Source organism: Tyto alba, unplaced genomic scaffold (assembly GCF_018691265.1).
Source record: "Tyto alba isolate M040663 unplaced genomic scaffold, T.alba_DEE_v4.0 Super-Scaffold_14, whole genome shotgun sequence".
Taxonomy (NCBI): Eukaryota; Metazoa; Chordata; class Aves; order Strigiformes; family Tytonidae; genus Tyto; species Tyto alba.
This window is the reverse complement of record NW_024881276.1, coordinates 49,692,955-49,713,030: the sequence shown is the minus strand read 5'-3', so window position 1 is coordinate 49,713,030 and position 20,076 is coordinate 49,692,955. Positions and strand designations below refer to the sequence as shown.

Here is a 20,076-nt window from a genome sequence, read left to right as displayed (position 1 = left end):
CAAGGAAAAGGATCAGACCATGTATATCCCCTCACAGTCAGCTGAACTCTGCTCAGATGTGACTGCCAACACCTCATTACTTCTAAGAAAAAGTTCGACAGAGACCTTGCACTAACATCAAATATGTTGCCTGAGTTTACAGTAGAGTAAAAAGGGAAGAACAAAGTGCACACATTATCCCTCTTCTACCCACGTACACGAGTCAAGGATCTAAATTAATTATAAGAATTTACAAGCCATTATTTTTTCATCTAGGATCTTTTGTGGTTTTAAAATCCTTGTCTTCTTCTGCAGTCTGAATAAATAGTTGCCTTTAAGTTAATTTGGTACTAATACTTCCTTTGTTCTCATTTGGTAAAACCCTCCCTCAAGTAGTAAAGATGATCAAAAACATCTAAAAATTTAAATATTGCCTTACAACAACTGCAGTCACACAGACAGTTTGCATTTCTGTTGGGAACAAGCTGTCGTAACACTGCCTTACCATTTGTAGCCTCCACATGTTCTCACCTGCCCTCTGCAACAAGAGTCCCTTTGTCTGGAAGAAAGTTGTGTAACATTCATTATTTAATTTAGACTAGAACCAAAAATAGCAAATGGCTTGTGCTTCACCAAATTTGCACTGAAGCTCAATTACTCATGTGGTTCAAGTACACCAAAGGGTTTCTTAAAGCTGTTTTGGTTCATATCTGGGGTTTCATATCACATCTAAGGAACAGGAAGGGGAGAAGAGGGTTGAAATTCTCACCATAACACAAAAGCTTAGAAGAAAAATCTCATTGCATTTCCTTCTCCCATGCAACTCCATCCAATCAGTCACACACTCTCTTTTCCTCAGTAGCCACTTTATTAGAGGCTACTTACTGTAGCCCAGTTCCATTCCCAATTACCCTATTATAGGTTACACATTGAAAGATAAAGTGTCTTTTTTTTCTAGGGACAGCACAGGAGCTCAAGCAATGAGCAACACTGGAAGCCTTTAAAGCAGAGTAAATCAGCTTATTTTCCTAAAAATCTAGTGAAGGAACCATTTAAAAATATAGGTAAATAAATACAAGAGAGGGAAGGATAAATAGTAGATTCTTTTGCCTCAAATTCAGCAAGATTAGAATATGAGAGTCAATATATTTGATCTCTAAAACTTGTTGACATAGATGAAGAATAGCAGTTTACAGATCGTGTCAGACAACAGATTGATAGTATATACAGCCTAACTGTTCAGCTCAGAATTTACTGAAGACCAAAAACTACCTAATATGCTTGGGAAATGGAACCAATCACAGGATTCTAAGGAGCAAATAACTTTCACCACAAGATCACAACTTCAAATCCAATCTACTTTAGTGAAGGTTGCCATCCTTACTATCTGACATTTACTGAGTTATCTATGTGATATTAACCAATAGACAAACTTTGCTTTATGAAAAGAGCCATTAACATCCTTTTCTGAATCTGTACATTCTACGTGTCAAGCAAGACAACCATCAGACAAATAATCGTAACTTGTCCAAATAAAATCGTCCCAAACTAAAAAATATACTCCTCATGATCCTTCGCTCCATCAACAAAATCTCCTCTGTCTGAAGACACGAACAAGTTACAAGTCTGGCTAAGTTACACACTTCCTAACTTCCTGTAAATAAACCAGCAAGGCTGTGGTACAAGAGAAGGCAATTCAAAGCAGCAGGGTAAGCTACCGCTTACCACAGGAAAGAAGTATACAAATGGCTGTTCCTGTGATGCAGCTGACATAACTGAAGTCCATCCTGATGCTGACCCTTACAACTTCTTATCAACTCTGTACTTTCAGAGTAAGTAAGAAATAGGCTAGAAATTTCAACAGTAGAAAAGTCTCTACTTAGAATGCTGTGTACTTTGATGTGCCAGTTGAGGGACTTGATTCAGGAACCTTAACTGATCTCACTTGTCAACACAGACTTAAGGAAGAGAAATGGAACACTTTACAAACTCACTAACCAACATGAACAGTAACAAAGGAGAACTTGATCTATCACTTGAACCATAGGTATGAGACCTCCATAGAAGGCTTAAAGAATGTAAGAATTCTGCACTAACAAAACACTTGATCAAGCTGTAAAATCTAGAAACATACAATTTGAATTAAGACACCAAATGGCCCAATGAACAAGAGAATTTAGCATGGCTTTCTGTACAGCAACAGGAATAGTTCTGATCACCTCCAAGGACTTCCTTGACTCTGACGTTCCCTACATACACACGTCTTTCTTCATCAACCTCAAAACCACCTCAGCTCATCTACTCTTGCCATCTTCATCTGTACTGCCCACTGCTTAAGGAATACTCATCTTTCATCTTATCTTCCTCTTCCACTTCTGCAATGCCACTTAAAAACAAGTAGCAAACTCATTTTGGCTGAATCAAGCAGCACTTAAGAGGTTATTAAAAATCAGTATACACCTTGGTTTTATACTTTTCATCTTCACCTCATATAAAGGGCACATAGCAGAAGGCATGTAGTATTAAAACAAACAATAAACAAGTTCCACCTCCAGACTTATTCTTCCAAGGACATGATTTACAGGTAAGCACAGAAAAGTTCACACTTGTCTCCATTACTAAGAAATGGTTGTGTTAGCCCTGAAGACCATGTCCAGCACCTTCAAAGAATCCAAATGTAATCTCCCTACTGCCACTTCATTCCTCCTCTAGTCTTATTATGTGCTTGATTTCTACACCTGGTTAACATGTTTGTCAGAAAAAAAACTGAGAGCCTACAAAGTTTTTATTTTTTCTGGATGCAAAATTCTGGAATGCAGCAAGACAAAAGGAAGTTTGGACTTCAGAGAAATTATGCCTTCCAGTTCTAGTCTACTCTCAATAAACAAGAAAGGGAGAAAAAAAAAAAGGGGGGGGGAAGAGGGGGAAAACACCCTAAAACCCCAGACCCTCAAAAACACAGAAGGCCTTTTAAGAAGAGTAGATGTACCTGAACCAGTAATAAGCTTGTGTTACTAACCTTTAAAAAGTAAAATCTGTGACAAAAAAAAAATCTTTTAATTACCTCATACATCAAAAAACTTGTGTGCAGTCTGTATCTAGCAGAGTTTACAGAATTTATTGAACATCATCTCTTCAATTAAGCAAGAGGACTGAGAGCACATAATTTCATACTAGACACCATATCCAGAAGGTAGATGCAATTCATATACAATAAACAAACTTGTAAGCCATACTTTCTCTGCTTAGCAAGACTCATCCCATAGAGTAGAGAATGACAGCATCAACTATTCTTAAACAGCTATCACACGTGTTTGATGTGGAACACATGATAGAGACGCAACACCATCACAGTGTAACTTTTTTTTTCAGCCATTTGTATATAATCTAACTGGCCCACTATCTTGTTTCATCCACAGGATCTTGGAGAACTAAAATTCATAACAAATTATTCACAATAAAGTAATTTTGGTATCTTCGGGCAAATAAAATCACATGTATATTGACACTGGTTCCTGAATGTACCATCACTACAGAAGTTAAAAGATTATTCAATAACTCTAATAGGTTAAAAGTATACCAGTGAAATATATATATATATATATACACAGAATGCTTCCAAATGTAGCCAATTTCTCTTTTTCATTATGACCTTTTATCCAGAAACCACAGACAACACTAACAGAAAACAAAAACAGAAATGTAAGACTGAAAACCACAGAAGCTGGCCAGGTGTCAACATGAGAGACTTATGGCTTGTCTTTTTTTAAAACTGACTACACTTCAATTTAATAGTCATTTTAGACACATCTTCAAAAACACTTATTTAAATGATCATTCCGACATTTGCATTGTAACATTAACAAATATCGTACTTAGGTTAATGCAAGCATATTTGAAAGCAAAGAAGCTAAAAATGTTAACAGTTTCTTTTACTAACTTACCAAGAAGTAACATGATTAGCTATGCCAAAGCACTGCAGAGCAAACAGGTACCTAGTCATAGGGATCAGCAAACAATCATACTTTCATTCAGCTTTAAACTAGGACACACAAACAGATAAAACATTGCCAGCAAATGAAAGAGGGTACACTGAAGCTGCAAACATGTAGACTTTAATGGCATAAAGCATGAACTGCTGAAACAATGCTTACACTTTTCCTGTTGTTGTTTAAGCATTCTGACTGTATGTCAAAATGCAGTTTGTATAGAAAACACAACTACCAATTTTTGCACAGGAGAAACATTTCTATTGTACTCCTTTCTTCAAACTTCAAATTCCATCAGTCAGGCAAAATAATATAGTTGTCACCTTCTGAAATACAAATTTAAAGAGCCTGAAGTAGTTGTGATTCAGTACACTTCATTACTATGTTTTGTTTAAAATCTGTCCTCTTCAATCATCTCACAAGACTGGCTCAAATAAATGACAGCAAATATGCTAACTGCACCTTCTTCAAAATCTGTTTGTTTCACAAAAGACTTCCTTCTATCACCAGTTACCCTTATGCAGGAAATGAAGTGGGTAACTGGAAGGAAGAAAGCAACTCTGGTAACTAAATACAGTTACTAAGACACTGAATGACTGCACAAAGCATATAGCAGACTTTTTGAAAAAGTGACACTGAAACTGGCTTTAATTTATTGCTAAGTAAAACCACAAGGAAATCTGGGTTTCATATAACACAGGGAAGTCAAAATAAAACCTGTTCACATAATGCAACCATTTATGTCAAATGTCCCTTACCATAAAAAGTTCTTATTTCTTTTGTAACACAATGGCTTCCGCACACACAACAAATATGATATTAAAAAAAGAACCCATAGGCTCAGTGCTGAATGACTGTTCCAGGGGTTCCAGTAAGAATGGGTCTACAGTCAAAATGTTCCTTTAGATATTTATGAATTCAAACACAAAAAATTCATAAACATCTTTACTCATCACTAAAATAGTTCAGTGTATTTTGCACCTCTTAGTCAAACTGTTCCACGTACATTCACAACTGGACAGTCTTTATATACTTAAAAAAAATTCCTTAGACTTTAAGCAAGCTTCAGACACCCTATCAAGCACAGGAGACTACCACAGCATACTGAATAGCCATAATCATTGCTAAAGATCTGGAAGAACGTATGTATAAATCAAACATAACAGCAGTGACATTTACAAGAATGTAGGCATTTCACTGCTTCCACTAACACTTTCACCAGCTGTAAAACTATACTGCAACCCTGCCTCTGAGCTCAGGTGCAGACAGAAAGCCAGTGATTCAACTCTCTATTGACTTCCTCTCTATCTCCCATTCCTCACTATCTCCCTTCAAAAGGGAAGACTCTGGAAACAGCATTGTATCTTTTATTTTAATAGATTTAAAGGTATACCACACATGGGAGAGTCTAACTGCCACAAGACTGCTGTACCCCTTCCCAAAACAAAACTACAGATTTTGCACAGAACTTCTTTAAATATTATTTTTAAGAGATTAGGTAATAAAATCAAATATTAAAAACTTCTTCACTCACCACCAAGAGTACACATAAAGTGGACATTAATCCATTATTAAAACTGAATCACTGAAAATCAGGAATCCATTAGGTTTCCGAGAAGGTTTCTCAGCACCAAACTAACATTATCATCACCTTATTCTAACATCACACAGTATCTCAAAAATGTGCATTTTTTTTTGCTCCATTTCATCACTTGTGAAAGCTCTAAGTCAATATCCATCATGGCTCCCACAGTTTTAAGAACTGGAGTAGGGAGGGTCAAGCTCAATCCAAGTCACAGTCACTCTCTCTCTCTGCCAGAGGAAAAAGTACATATTGTAAGGCCGTGTGAGTAAGTAATTACAATGAAATGAATGTTTTATGAAGGAAATGCACTTGGTTTTAAAGGTCACAAAGTGACAGATAAGAGCATACAGTGGAACAAATCCAGCACATTACTGATTGACCTGCAGGGTCAATGAATCTAAACAATAAATATTTCTGCTCTTTAAATAATTAAAAATGTCAAAACACAATGGCTGCAGACAAACAGTATTAAGAATGCAGATAGGCCAGACAATCTACTTCATATCTAAATATTTCACTTACCTGTCCTGTGACTGCTCCTCATACATTCTTTCCTTCCCTTCTTTGAAGAGTCTTATAGCCCGTTTTGATTTTTTCATGAGACTGTCAATGTAGATTTTAAAATATTCATTCTCACTGAGTTGTGCAAGCTTCTGGTTGTCATCATATTTGCTCAGTATAAGTCGCAAATGTTGATAAGTGTCAGGTAAAATGTCAAGTATGTAAGGTGGGCTGTTTTTGAGTTGAAGCTTTGGGTTTTGGCACAATCTTACCTATAAGCAAAAACAAGAGAATGTAAAAGACAAGAAATATGTTGGGGCAAAAACTGATCTGACTTCTAATAGGTATAAGCATACTTCTCTAACCTCCAGACACAAAGAATTAAATCCTACTTCATTTATATTCCATGAAATCCCAATTATAGTCTCTTATGTCAAAGGATGCAAAATTTAACTTAATCCTGCCACATCTATAAAAAGCAAAACAAGCTTACTTACATAGTTTGGGGGTCTGCACTTAAAGTAAAAATGTCTTTGCCTGCTTACTTTATGCTAAGGAGTATATTATCAAAACCAGGCCCAAACCACGACAAGTATGCAACTATGCCAAGAGCAGTAGCTGCATACAGATCTGCCACAGGTGAACTTCCCTATGGATTTTTAAATGCCTACTAAGAACAGACCTTATAAACTACCTTGTCATCTGCTGGCTCCCCATTTTCTCTACCCAACAATATAACATCTTAAAACCTACAGAAATTTAAAGTTTGAGAAGTCTATACATACGAAAATGGTATTAAAAATGCCAGTGGTTCAAAAGCTATTAGTTATGACAGACAGAAATTAAGTCACTCACAAACAGATACTGTAAACTGGGAAACAAAACATTATAAACACAACATCTTCCAGTTCATGATTGTAATAGAAGATACCATCTTAATGGACTTGGAATCATCATGTTCCTAAACAGCACAAAAATTAATTGAATAATATATATTACTTAAAAAAATAAGCTTCAGATGAATTGAACACCTTTACTTGAATCTAGTCTCCACTGGAAATCTTTCTGGAAGAAGAAGATACTGTTTTTATTCCCTGAACATATACACAGTTAGAGTAACTATCTCCTGGCTTCCTAAATTATCTGGTAGTTGGTTCCATAATGTTCTCTTCTAGAATGTGAAAGAAATTGAAACTCATGGGTAGTTTGAGTGCTACTGCACTGAGCTATACATGCTCAGCTAAAACACTGCTGAGGGACACATTCTAAACATGTGTGTACAACTGCACATATGCAAATACTTATAAAAAAATTAAGTCCATGTGGCATAAAAGTTTTATAGCTATCATTTGGAGATTGCCACATTATACATTAGTGACTTTGACATTCTTTTGAGGTAACTAACGAGGCTGTAAAAACATCTTAATACTGCTGAAAGCAGACTCCTATTCCTACTATCGTATTAAATTCAAAATAAGCGCAGTCTTGAGCGTTTCAGGGGTGGGGGGGGTCAGACGACCAAACTTGTATCCTGTAACATTCATCTTTCTAAACTCAAAGCTGTATCACTATTGCTGACCTCTCCTTCACTTTCTAGATAGATCTACACCATTAAGACTGTTGCCACTAACAGACCTTTATGCATCACAAACAGCAAAGCAGACATGTAATTGTTTTTTTCCCTCTGAAACACACACACAAAAACACACCATGCAATTAGATTTAGGTAACAGGACTCATAGTTAGAAAAGTAGAGATATAAGAGTGGATGAAAGTCAAGCACTAGCGAGTTTTTAAAAAGAATCCTAGCACCATTAGAACAGTGTCAACTGAAGTAACATAGAAATATTAGCACCATCCAAAAACAGTATTTGAAACATGACATTTGCAATAGCTCCCCTAATTTCACTTATCTACTGTTACTTCAGTAATTTCAGATAATCTTTCACCCACCAGACCAAGTAATGGATCAGGAACCTTTCTGATGTGTTGTAGAACATACAGTCCTTCCCACAAAGAACTTTACAATCTCAGTAGGAAACAAAATGACAGCAGATGGATGCAGGCAAATATGAATACATGAGCATAACACTGTTCAATGTGCTAGAGAGCAGTTCAGGGCACTAGCACTTACATATTTTTAGATATAAACTGCAAAGTTTCAAAGCAAGCTCTAAAATAATTTTGTGTCTTGTAAAGGAATTCCTCCTAAGTTGAGGAAGAAGCTGGAAGGAAACAAAAAGTAAAGCTTAAAGATGTTTGGTCATCTCTTCATCAGGTGATGAAGTCTGGAACTGCAGTCCATAGCTGCAAGAGTGAAACAGCAAGACACTATGAAACTGAAAATAATTTGTTTATAGTTCATGTGATAAAGAAGTGGTTATCAGGATAAAGAAAATGACAACATGGTCCAAGTTGTGGGTTAGAAGATGCCTGCAGCAGCATTCTCAAAGAGTAAAGGTTGCATAGGATGACATTCTTTCAAGGTCCGAAAGGCAAACCTGAACTTACTGATATACAAAATAGCAAGGCCTAGATGAGAAATTTAGGTGAATGGATTGATCTGAAGATTCAGACATAACTTTTAGAAGAGCAGTTCAAGTAGAAGAGTTGCCTGAGTGAAGGCAGGATGATTGTGTCACCCCAGAAGATCGAGAAAGGAGCTAACAAGAGAGACTTATGAAGGAGATTAAACATTTTCTTTTAGTTACACTGAAGTTAAGATGACAGATAGAATTCTTCAAGGAGATTTCAGAAACATAAGCAAAGAATTGTACATGTGTAGACACATCTGAAAATCATCCATGCAGAGACATACATCAATTTATTTTTGTAGAAGAGTTAGAAGAACTGGAATCCCAAAGACAGAAGTGAAAAACTTTATGAAAAACGTAGACATTTTTCATCTGACCTTTTGTTCTCTGTGATTTCTGATTTAGTGAAAACTTGAAACAAGATTGACATTCTTTCCAAAGCCAACTACAGATGACAAATCAATATCACTGATGAGGTGTTACAACTTTCTGGAGCAACAAGCACAAGGAAGAAAAACAGCTGAAAAGAGGAAAATAAAACTCAGTAATGAGAGCAGACCATAAGCAGAGAAGGCTGCAATCATGTTGAATTTACTTGTTTATCCTAACTTAAATCTCATGAATAAAGAATTAATATTCTTTCTGAAGTCTATCTTTTCAATTGGATGTGCCAACAAGTAGAACATAAGTAGTTTCATACATATTAGAAATACCACTACTAATATAAAAACAACAGGAAAAAGAAAATTGCTTATGTGTGTCAGTGTATTTTCAACAGTCAGCCCATACAACTATACAAAAAGACCATCCCTTTATAAAGAAGAATGAGTTTCTCTTTCGGATGGCCTAGAAAGTCTTTTTCAGTCTAGTATCATTACACAGACTCATATGCACATGAAAACAGGATCCTGTGGTCATCATGGTTTACAAGGCTTCACCTTCCGCTGAACTTAGGGATAAACAGAACACATTACTAGAACCTTCAACACCAGAACAAGCCTTTAAGAAAGTCACACAAAAATTCTTCTATAGTACAAGTCCATTAGTCTTATGCATACTTAGTAGAAAAAGGTTAACATTTAGTTCAAGTCAGTGATCCAGTGAAGTAGTAAGGCTTTCTTCACTTTATATAGAGTACACAAGGCTTCAGTCCAAAGGAAGTAGGTTTGTAACGAGATGGCTGGTAAACCATATGGTTTCCAGAATCAGGATGTCCTGACACATACCACAGCAGTTCACAATTAAAAGTAAGCAATAAGAAATGACATCTGCTGACGCAAAAGATTTACCAATGCACCAGAAGTGGCGCACATACCTTTCTTCAAAAGAAAACAGAACTCAAAAAAAAAACGAAAAAAGACAACCACAAATTAAGACCTCCATACTGCACTTTACAAGGGAACCCGCACCAACACTTTAAGAGCGGACATGAATCATATCACTGTGTGATCTGTGTATTGTTATGACTGGAAGTAAGCATGTATATATTTAGCAAGCAGTCTAAAAAATGAAAATAAATCAGTCAGCAAATTAGTAAGAAATGTCTCACTGAGGTAAACTGAGACAAAGATAAGCTCCTTTCACTACCTCAACTCAGGGTAAATCCAAGTATTTACTCCAGAGTCACAAAAATAAAGTGCAATTCTGATTGTGAAGAACTGAGGCGCTACCAAAAACAGATTTTGAAACCGTTCACTTGAGAACCTCCAGATGAACTTACTCTAGTGCCTACAGAGAAAAAAACCCCAACCCTCTCCTCCCTCTCCCTCCAACCCAAGTACCAGTACTCATTACATTTTTCCAAGATATTTGACCTAAATTATAAGGCATTATTTCACAGCATCTTCAGAAACGTGAGCCATGAATGCCTATTGTATTTAGACAATTAATTTCTTACAGAAAACTGTATCTTCTATACACCTTTTAAAGCAAACAATGAAGTTGAAACCCCTGGACTCGTTTGATAAAAGAACTGTTGTTCAAGCAAAGTATAGCAGCCCTAACACAATCTGTTTAAACACCTAATGCTAGTCAAAGACAATACATGGAAAGCAACACAGCTAAAACAGAGTAAGTACCTAAGGAGTAGGACATCCTCTAAACACTGTTTTCAGCTGCAGCAAATGGACTAGAACAATCAGAGCACCGGTGCTCGCACACTTCCAAAACTGCACTTCAAAACCATCTACAGAACAAGTATCTTCTGCCATGCAGTACAAAAAAGTCAAAGTACACACCACAGACAGCATAAAAGTAGCTCTACAGTAAGTTACCACAACCATTCTCCAAAAACCACAACACAATGCTACCAACAATGAATTCTGAAGAACTTAACCAAGGAGGGGCTGATCAGGAAAATGGATGAAATCTGGACATTATGTTTTCCTCTCTTATATTTCTTCCCAGCAGAAGTTACCGTAACCACAACGCATTTTATTTTCCATAGAAAAGGGTTTTCTCTCTGAAAAAAGCCTTCTCATCCAAATATAAGTAGAGGTAAGCTACCACCAATCTTTTCAGTTGAGTATACAGTAAGTGCTTGTTCAACACCTATCACACTGCAACCGAGCCATTTGTTTCCATACTGGAGGAATAAGCAGTAACAATGCTGATGCTACACATGCACAAGGACTGCTGACTTCGGAGGGTCAGTTGTACTTTCTTCTGATTAGGAAAAGAAGCTTCCATTTCTCTGTTTAAAGTTTTATTCTTCTTCCACCAACATTGTAATCAGGACAGAAAACTTCCTATCAACTTTGACCAGGTAACACACTGAAGAATACCATAGTTATGACTGATGCTTGTCCTTTCTAGATCCTTTGTGGAACAATGACATTTAAATTATGTGGAAGGTTGCACATTAATGTAATAATTACATGAAGTGTTGAAAAGAATAACCAACGCACACAGTTTCAACTACAGCACTCTTTATACTCACACAGATGCTGTTGAAAACTTGGATGCTGACAAATGTTAATGTAAAAAAAAAACACATTACTAAGTTACAGAGGTAGTACAGCTTTTACTCACTAAGTCAACAGTACGGGCTTTGGAGACACACTCTGATTTGCTCTTAGGTAATTATTAAATAGCAAATCAAACTGTCATCCTCATTTATATAGGCAAACAACTGGATGAGCCATAACAGAGCACCTGAGCAGTTTAGACAATATCGTTAATCTTCGCAGTAGAAAATACAATTATTTTCAGGCCCAATACGTAAGAATACTTAAAAGTAACTGAAAGTAGATGAAATATTCCTGTTTTTAAAAATCCTGTTCAGAATGTGTCACAATTTTATTGGCTTGAAACCCACAATAGTAAAGGGTGCACAATAGTACTGCCAGCTCTAAATAGCCCAAGCGGTAAATTAACTTAACTACTCCCGTGTTTACATAATAGGCATTCTCTCCCAAACTTCTTCTCAAGATAACCACTATCCTCTAATAAAAAATTCTAGCTAGTTTCTAGGTTTTAAAACCATTAGGTTTAGTATCTCAGAAGAAAAAAAATCCACACAATTTATGCACAGTTTAAAGGAAGGCTTATGATTTATTTGTTAGCAATATTTTGTTTTCTTTATTTATTTACAGGATATGAACTTTCTACAATATACATCATGTTTCAAGAACAGTAATTTGCTTGCTAGAAGTTCAGAGATAAATGGTCAACTTCCTAATACAATACTAGCACCGGAAAGCAGGGCTAGCCTTCCAAACCATAAAAGGATTATTATCCTTTGCATTGCAAAGGAATGAAACGAAGTATTTTTGGTTCTTAATGGTAAAGCTACTGCTTACCCATAAGAAAAGCAACAGGGAAACTGGACATTGATGCTAACAGTTGATGTCCCTTTAATAATGTAATTAGCATTATAAATTCATATATATATATAAAGACATAGCAGTAAACCTCAAAAAGTACAGATCCCAGTGAATGAAGTACAAAAAGGAAGATGTAGATATAAGATATACATACAGATAACAATTCACATTCACTGATTACTCACAATAAGATTTTTTTTTTTTTTTAATTATGATTCCCTGCCAATATATTGCTTACAGTAACTTTTTACAAACAGGTCTCTAATCAGGAGAACCTATTCCAACATTCTGCCCTGATGAAGAACTCTTTGAAAACCCTTGATTTTTTTTCAAACCGGTAACAGAAGTTTAAAGATAAGACACTTAAGCAGAACTGCAACCTTCTGCCTATTCTAGCAGCTGAAGCATCAGCCCATGGAAAGCAAACATTACCATGAAATCTGAACAATTCCAAAACATGACATACAACCAGTGCTACAGAAAAGTTTGCACGGTATCTAAGCAGACAGAACTTTTACATTCACCATAAAACAACTCTCATGGTATAGTTCTTATAGAGTAGGGGTATTTGTAGTATTGGTTAATCCCTTATTGTTGAAAACAAATAATTCATAGAAAATCTCATTTTCCACAGGAAGAAATTACAGAAATAAATGAAGGAAAGGCAAAGAATGGCAATTTTAAGAAATAAGGAAATGTAAACCAGAAATTACTGAGCTCTGCCTCTAGTTTTTACGACTGTTCTTTTTACATCCTTTAGTCAAGATAATAGCTTTGCTTTGCTTCCATTCTCCCTTTCCCAAACATCTTTAAAATGGGAGAAAACTTCAGTTACCTCATTGCAGCAAAAAGATGGTTATCACAGCTATTATAGTTAAAGAATAAACAAGGATAATGACTGTTATTAAAACAAGCAAAATAGGCCTCAAAGACACAATCTTACAATGGGTGGCACCCCACCGACTTTGCAGAGCCTTCACTAGGTATTAAATTGATCAGTGACCCACCATAGAAATAAGTCATAGGACACACTCCAGAAATGGGATTTGAAACAACATTTGATTGAGCAGGTTTCTATTTCTGATTTTAAACCCTACTTTTGATCTAGGAAGTTGAGAAAGTGACCTTCCTCTGCCTACTGCCACATAAGGATAAGAAACTTAAATTTGTTTGCCAATACATTAAATTTGTTCAAACACATCCCTTCACTCTAAGTATCAAATGCTAAAAACTCAAGAAGCCAGCTACAGCATTCTCACACTATGACATCATCCTGTCTGGTATACTTTAATATAATTTGGAAATGAAATTTGATTAACTGAGAGCAGCTTAAAGAGGATACATTAAAGATCCAAATTGAGGACACTTATCCAGTAAAATGGAAAAGAAAGCTCAGCACAATGTCCAGCCTTTCCAGTGACTTCTACAGAACAGGCTTTACCAGCTGTTCTGATGCTCTGTTGTAATAGTGACAGTTATCCTGTATTGGCTGAGCAAAAGCAATCCACAGATCCAAGCAGTGGGGTTAAGACTTTCTGGTAACCATGAATATACAAACCAATTGAGGGACAATCTTAACATATAGATTTGTGAATGGCCTGACACAGGCGGAAATTAAGCCATACATTCCCCACGCGGTTTCAACAACAAACAAGATTCCTGGTTTCCAAGCCAAAAATTTCCTTCTACTGCAGAATAGTGCCTGCTTCCACATACTTATACCTGCAGCTCCTATTACAAGATGCTCACTGTTTACAGCATCCTGATCATTATCAGGGAAATGTCCACATAGTCTTTGTGATAATAACCATTTCTATCAAGGCTGGGTTTTAAGTTTATAATCATCATCAGAAACTGTGGTGGAAATACAGATGGTGTTCTTGGAGCATCACAAAGGAGAAAGTCGAATACTTTAAAATTAGCACTTGTCAAGGCATATTACATGAATTAATCACCACCATGTCAGTATAACAACTTATAAACTTTAAGAAATGTTAAACATCTGCATTTTACAAGAACCACAGGGAAAGCAAACAGTTACACTAATTCACAAAGAGTCACAGAGTTAGAAACTCTCTTGCCATACAGACTCCAAGGCTAACAGGTAGTCACCCTCGTTCCCCAGCAGTTTCAAGAGGAAGCCCTCGAATATCACCTCATCTACAAAGCAGAGTGCCTGCATGCCCTGAACAGTTATCCGTGCTATAATCAAAGTGTTCCTACCATTGCTAAGGAACTCTCCCAGCTAATCTATCACCATACGGGCTGTCACTTTGTATAATACTGAACAAAACATATCGGGCTGGTGCAGAGAACTGTAAGATCTAAAAAACTATGGTCTATTGCCCCACTTCCTGGAAAATGAGTTTCAATACAATGTGTTTCTAGTTTCCAAATGAAGAGTAGAAGTACTTAAAAATCATTAAAATGCAGAACACGTATTTAAAGTTAGGCATGCCATACTAATCTGTTTACTAAACTGACAAGAGTGACATCCCCCAGTCCCTACGCACATTCCTAAAAGCACAAACATATCTACTTTGCCATCATGAGCTTGTCTCACAGGACGATTAGCTTAACTGAAGTTTCATACTTCAGAGGTCTTGTTTGCAGACTAACAATGTGATCCAACACGAAACACACTGAATATGTGATTACAAGTCTAAGTTAAGCAGCTTTTCGGTAGGACAGCTCTTCAAGTTTGAGTCATTTTCAAGGATCTGAAAATAACAATAGCCTCAGGCAAACACACACATTTGTTTTCCCTCCACAAACCATGATTAAAAAAAACATAGCCAGAGGCCATAGGAAAAAAAAAATAATAAAAAAAGACAAATAGTGCTTAAATAACCTAAAACATACGTCCCCTTACTTCCCGAGGCACACACAGCATAGCAGTTCAGTGCTGCAGGAAGACGCCGTTTCCCCACGTGTACCTATTTAAAAAGCCCCATTCTTCCCTGCGCGGATCCACGAACGCACACAGACACTCACCACTTTGTCCATAAGCTTCCAGGTCTTCTCCACAGTCCTCCGGTCGGCAGCTGCCTGCTTGGGGGGGCCCACAGCATCCTGAATGGCATCAATGAAGCCCAGGATCCGTCCCTTGCGCGGGTTCCGGCCGTTGAGGGAATTAGCCATCTGGGAGCCAAGCTGGCCGCAATGACAGAGAGAGAGAGACTCACAAGGTGCTCCGAAAACATCTTGTCATAAAACTCGCCGCGGCCAGTGAGGTAACACTTCCTTCTCCACGGGCAGGAAAGGGCAAGACTAGGGCATGTTTAGGAACAAGTTTAACTTTTCACCGCAAACAGCGTAAACCCACCTGGCCCGAGTTTACACTGGCAGAAGCGAGCCCGGATTTATTGTCAACACCAAGAGGCGGGAGGGGGAACCCACCCACCCACCCACCCACCCGCCCGCCGGCGCGGCCCGGCCGCGGCTGCCCGAGGGCCCGGCCTCTCCCACCCCCCCACCCCCCCCCCCCCCAAAACCTCCGCGCCGCTCCCCTGCCCCCCGCCGGCCCCTCCGCACCGGCGGGCAGCGGGCACATGCCCCTCACCGGACAACAAAAGCGGAAAACGCGGAGCGGCCGCGGAGGGGGAAGGAGCAGAAAAAGCAGCGAAGGCAGAAACCCGCAAAGCACCCGGGGGCAGGGGGCGGGCAGGCGGGGACCTCGCTGCCGGCGCAGGCATACCTACAGATCAGCACCGCACCGCTGCGCGCCCGGTGCCAGAGGAACCGCCGAGAAAAGCCCGGAGCAAGCGGGGAAGGGAAGGGGAGTGCCGGGGGGGGGGGAGGCTCCTCAGCCCCCCACGGCGACGGCTTCCCCCGTCCTCAGCCCGAGGCGGCGGCGGAGCGGAGCGCAGGCGAAGCGTCTCGTCGGACCAGGCTCTCCACCCCGAGGCGGCGGCGGCGCCGGGCTTCACCGCCCCGGGAGGCAGGAGGAGCGCATCCCGCCCGCCCGCCCGCCCGCGCCCCGTCCCGGCCGCCGCCACGCGTGACCGCGGCGCCGGCTCCCGCGCACACGCCGGCCGCCCCGCAGGGCTCTCTGCCCCGCGGCGCTGCCTGCTCCTGCCACCGGTACCGGGCGGCCGCTGCCCTGCGGGGGAGCGCGGAGAGGTACTGCCCCGCATCGCCCTGCCCGTACCACAGCCCAGCCCGCCCGGTGGGTGGGTACGGGCGCGCGTGTGTGGAGAGAGAGAGAGTCCTACAGACACATGCAAGAGAGATAAGAGATAGATGCACACGCACAGGTCTGTCTGTGGCACCGCTCGCAGCCCCCGGCAGGCTGTGGTCTCCCCTCACGCCTAGAAAGTGAGGCTGGCTCCCCGGCGGCGGCGGCGGCCCCGCTCCCGCTGCGGCTCCCGCTCCCTCCCCCTCCCCGCGGCGCTCTGGCGGCCGCTCCTCTCCGCGGAACATGCCCACCCACCCCCAGCACAACACTCGCCCCCGCGCATGCGCGCCGCCGGGGAACCAAGGGCGCCCCCCTCCCTTTCTCCCAGGCGGGAACCACCGCCCCGCAACAGCCAGTCAGAAGAGGGAACTACGTTTGATTAACGTGGCCGCCAGCAAGTGAGCGTGGAGCTGGGAAAACGGGGCGGGGTGGCGGCTGAGGAGAAGGTTTCGGCGATGAGGAGGGGGGCGGGAAGGAGAGGGCTGGCGGGGCTGGGAGTGATAGGATGACTGGCCAGTGGCTGAGCTCGGAGTGGAGGGAGGTGGAGTTTCCGGTCCCGCCCCGTCGCGTTGTCCCGCCTGCTCGGGGGGCTGAGGGGGCAGTTTGAGGCCTCTCGCGGGCGTGGGGGCAGGCTGTGAGGAGGCCCTGACGGTGTCCCTGGCTGTGGAGTTTCCAGGGGCTAAAGCGCCGGACAGGGACTATGGCAGCCCCTTCTTCCCTCCGTGGGTGAAGTTGCGGTGCCCCCGCCCGCTGGAGCACTTGATGCACGTTAAAAATCGATGGTAGTTATTGCCGCCTTTTTGGGCATGTTCTGCCTTTGCGCTTCCCCTCCACACTTTTGAGAGTTTGTTGAGGTGTTTTGTGGCCCTCAAAGAGCAGGAACTTATTTTCCTAGTGTACATCAATTTTCTTGTTTGGTTGGTATTTTCTTGTTTTTTAATTTTTTTGGAGCAGAGGGAGGTTTGCTGTTAAGCAGGTGCTGAGATTTCCCATGCTGGACACGGGCTGGTGAGCAGCACGAAGCGGTGAGGGCTGGAAGGCTCATGCTGCTGCTCTGAAAGGCAGTGAGGGAACATGTCAACGCTTTCTAGTTAAAGATGCCCACTTATGTATGTTTATTTTGATATAAGCACTTTCCATAGGGGTATGGTAAATAAAACCCAAGAGTATGTTACACTTTTAGGGCAAGTTTTCCTCTCAAATTTGTATATTATGTGTGAATGCTGAAGAGGAAAGAGTGATGCTTACCTTCATAGGGTACGAGACATTTGATTTCAGATTCTTCTGAAGATGTTCCAGGGAGTAATTATGCTTTGCAAGTGTTACTCTTCTAATTAATTATCATACAAGGAAGCAAATGTACACTTCGAGGCTGTTTACTGAAGACAACTATTAGAGGAGTGGTTTTAAGTTTTGGGTTTCTGAGTATCAGCAAGTGTGTATTCTGTAGTAGTTTACTCTGTAAAGATTTTTTTTTTTTAAATGGTTTCCCCTTTTTTTTATATATTTTTTCTGATTTCTGGCTTTTTAATAAAATAGGAGTCAGGAAAAACGGTAGAAAAAGTGTTCCAGTGTTCCTTTTATTGCTATTTATAGGTATTTTTAGTTCAGGTATCTTCCCATTGATTTAAAATGCGACAAATTACTCTTCTGGGCACACATACAACAATAAAATCATATCAATAATGTCAAAAGTCATTATTCCTCTATAGCTTTAAAATATGAATTGTCAGGTACTTGCCTTATAAGTGGGCTGGAAGCTTCTCATTTCTTTGTAGGCTCTGTAAATTATTTTCTTCCCAGTGTTGTTTTAAATGTTGGTTTAAACCTCTTCTCTGGCAGCGCTCCCTAGCCTTTTGTTTGCAGCTCAGTTTGTGTAAGATTAGGTTGGTAGCGTCTGCTCACGCTTTTGCTATCTCTTGGTTGGTCGCAGATAAAGCAGAGGATCTGACATTTTTTCTGAACTTGTTAAATCTTTGGTTCTTTTCCTCAATTGTTTTGGTTTTGTTGTTGTTATGTCATTCTCTTCATATTTCACATGCTGCCAAGAGCTATGATCTGTGAGTTGCACTTGGTAGCTGTCTGGGGCTGAGTCATGTTGTCTTGCAGTTCATCTGAGTGCAGAGCCAGCAGGAGCGAGCAGCTTGGTTCCCTGCATCCCTGTGTATGTGTGTTACATTATTAAGAGAACAGGCAGCTCTACGGGGAAAGTGAGTGTTTTTCAAGCAGTGGTTTTTCAATGCCTATACTGTAGAGTAAGTACAGATATTCTCGGATTTACAGTCCTCAGAGGGCCGTGTGAATGTATGTTGGAAGCAAGCCAGCTGGGAGAAGCAGGGGATAGAGATACCTATGGCTTCAGTATCCAGGGTGTTAAAGATGGGTCAAGATTTTGTGTGCTGTGCTATGAAAGGACTAGAAGACACAGCATTGCTTGTGTGGTTTTAACCATGCAGAGTGAAAGGGCCGTTTGATAGCAGACAGCTGAGAAGTAAGGCTGAGAGAGGAGGAGCAAACAGCTGACATGTTTCAAGTTTGAGGCATGTGCTTGTTAGGAGTGAAGAACATCAGGACTTGACTTGCACTGTGGGGTACATAAGGTGTCGCATAAGAAAGATAAAAGGCCCCTGAAAGGGTGGTGGCTGAAGGCACTGGCCACCTGCAATATTTTGATGCAGGCCAGCAGCAGCACGTTAATGTAGCCATCCAGAGGGATGTGTGAGAGGGTATTTCCACTGCCTAACTTTAGGCTCTCTAGCAGCCTAAATTAAGAAACCAGCCTGCTATGTATGGGTCCATTGAGAAGCCACAAGGTAACTCAAAGCAGAAACCTAAGTCAGGTATTTTGATTCTCTGTGGGAAAGAGCATCTGTCTGGGCTATATGTATGGCACATAGTTAAGTTTGCACCCAAGTTAACATATGTACAATTAAAATGCCTCCATAGATCTCTCCTACTCATAAAATCCCTGACTAAATACTTATTTTACTTGTTATTATACTAAAGAACATGACAGTTTGGATCTGTTGCTTTTATGTGTGTTAATAGCTGTATGAAAACACTACATAATGGAAATAAGGTAAATCTGGGATGACAGATTTTGAGAATTCCACCTCATATGAGACTGATCCTCAATTTAGTTAAGGTACTAACCAGTCATGTGATGATATCTGGATGGCTGCTGCAAGGATTTGGTAAAATCCTGCAATGAAAAAGATGGAGTGAAGGTGGTTGTGAGTAAGGATATGATAAAGGAATCAAGAGAGCGTGAAAGAAGCCTTGTTTTGAACTCTTAAAGAAACCCTTTGTAAGGTAAGGATTTCAGATCTGAGCATTTTACTGACAGGCAAAATCACACGACTTCTTGAAAAGTCCAGCTGCTTGGTAGACAGGGTAAAAACAGAGATACACGACATTAGAACTAAACTAACAGTTATATTTATCTATTGCAGTAGTTTCCTATCTGTTAACTGGTTTGGGTTTTGTT

General features: G+C 40.2%; 1 protein-coding gene across 2 annotated transcripts in view; it reads right to left on the bottom strand.

Moving 5' to 3' along the window:
- CBLB (Cbl proto-oncogene B) overlaps positions 1-16,809 on the bottom strand; it is a 127,964-nt gene extending 111,155 nt beyond the window's left edge. Inside the window, exons 1-3 of one of the 2 annotated variants that reach the window (XM_033005279.2) lie at positions 16,667-16,809; positions 15,407-15,565; positions 6,076-6,326 (exon numbers count right to left, since the gene is read on the bottom strand). In XM_033005279.2, coding sequence (XP_032861170.1) covers positions 6,076-6,326; positions 15,407-15,553 — 398 coding nt within the window. In that variant the 5' untranslated portion in view covers positions 15,554-15,565; positions 16,667-16,809. The remainder of the gene's footprint in view (positions 1-6,075; positions 6,327-15,406; positions 15,566-16,666) is intronic. The other variant, XM_033005280.2, reaches the window with a different exon arrangement.
- Between the last annotated feature and the right edge of the window lie 3,267 nt (positions 16,810-20,076).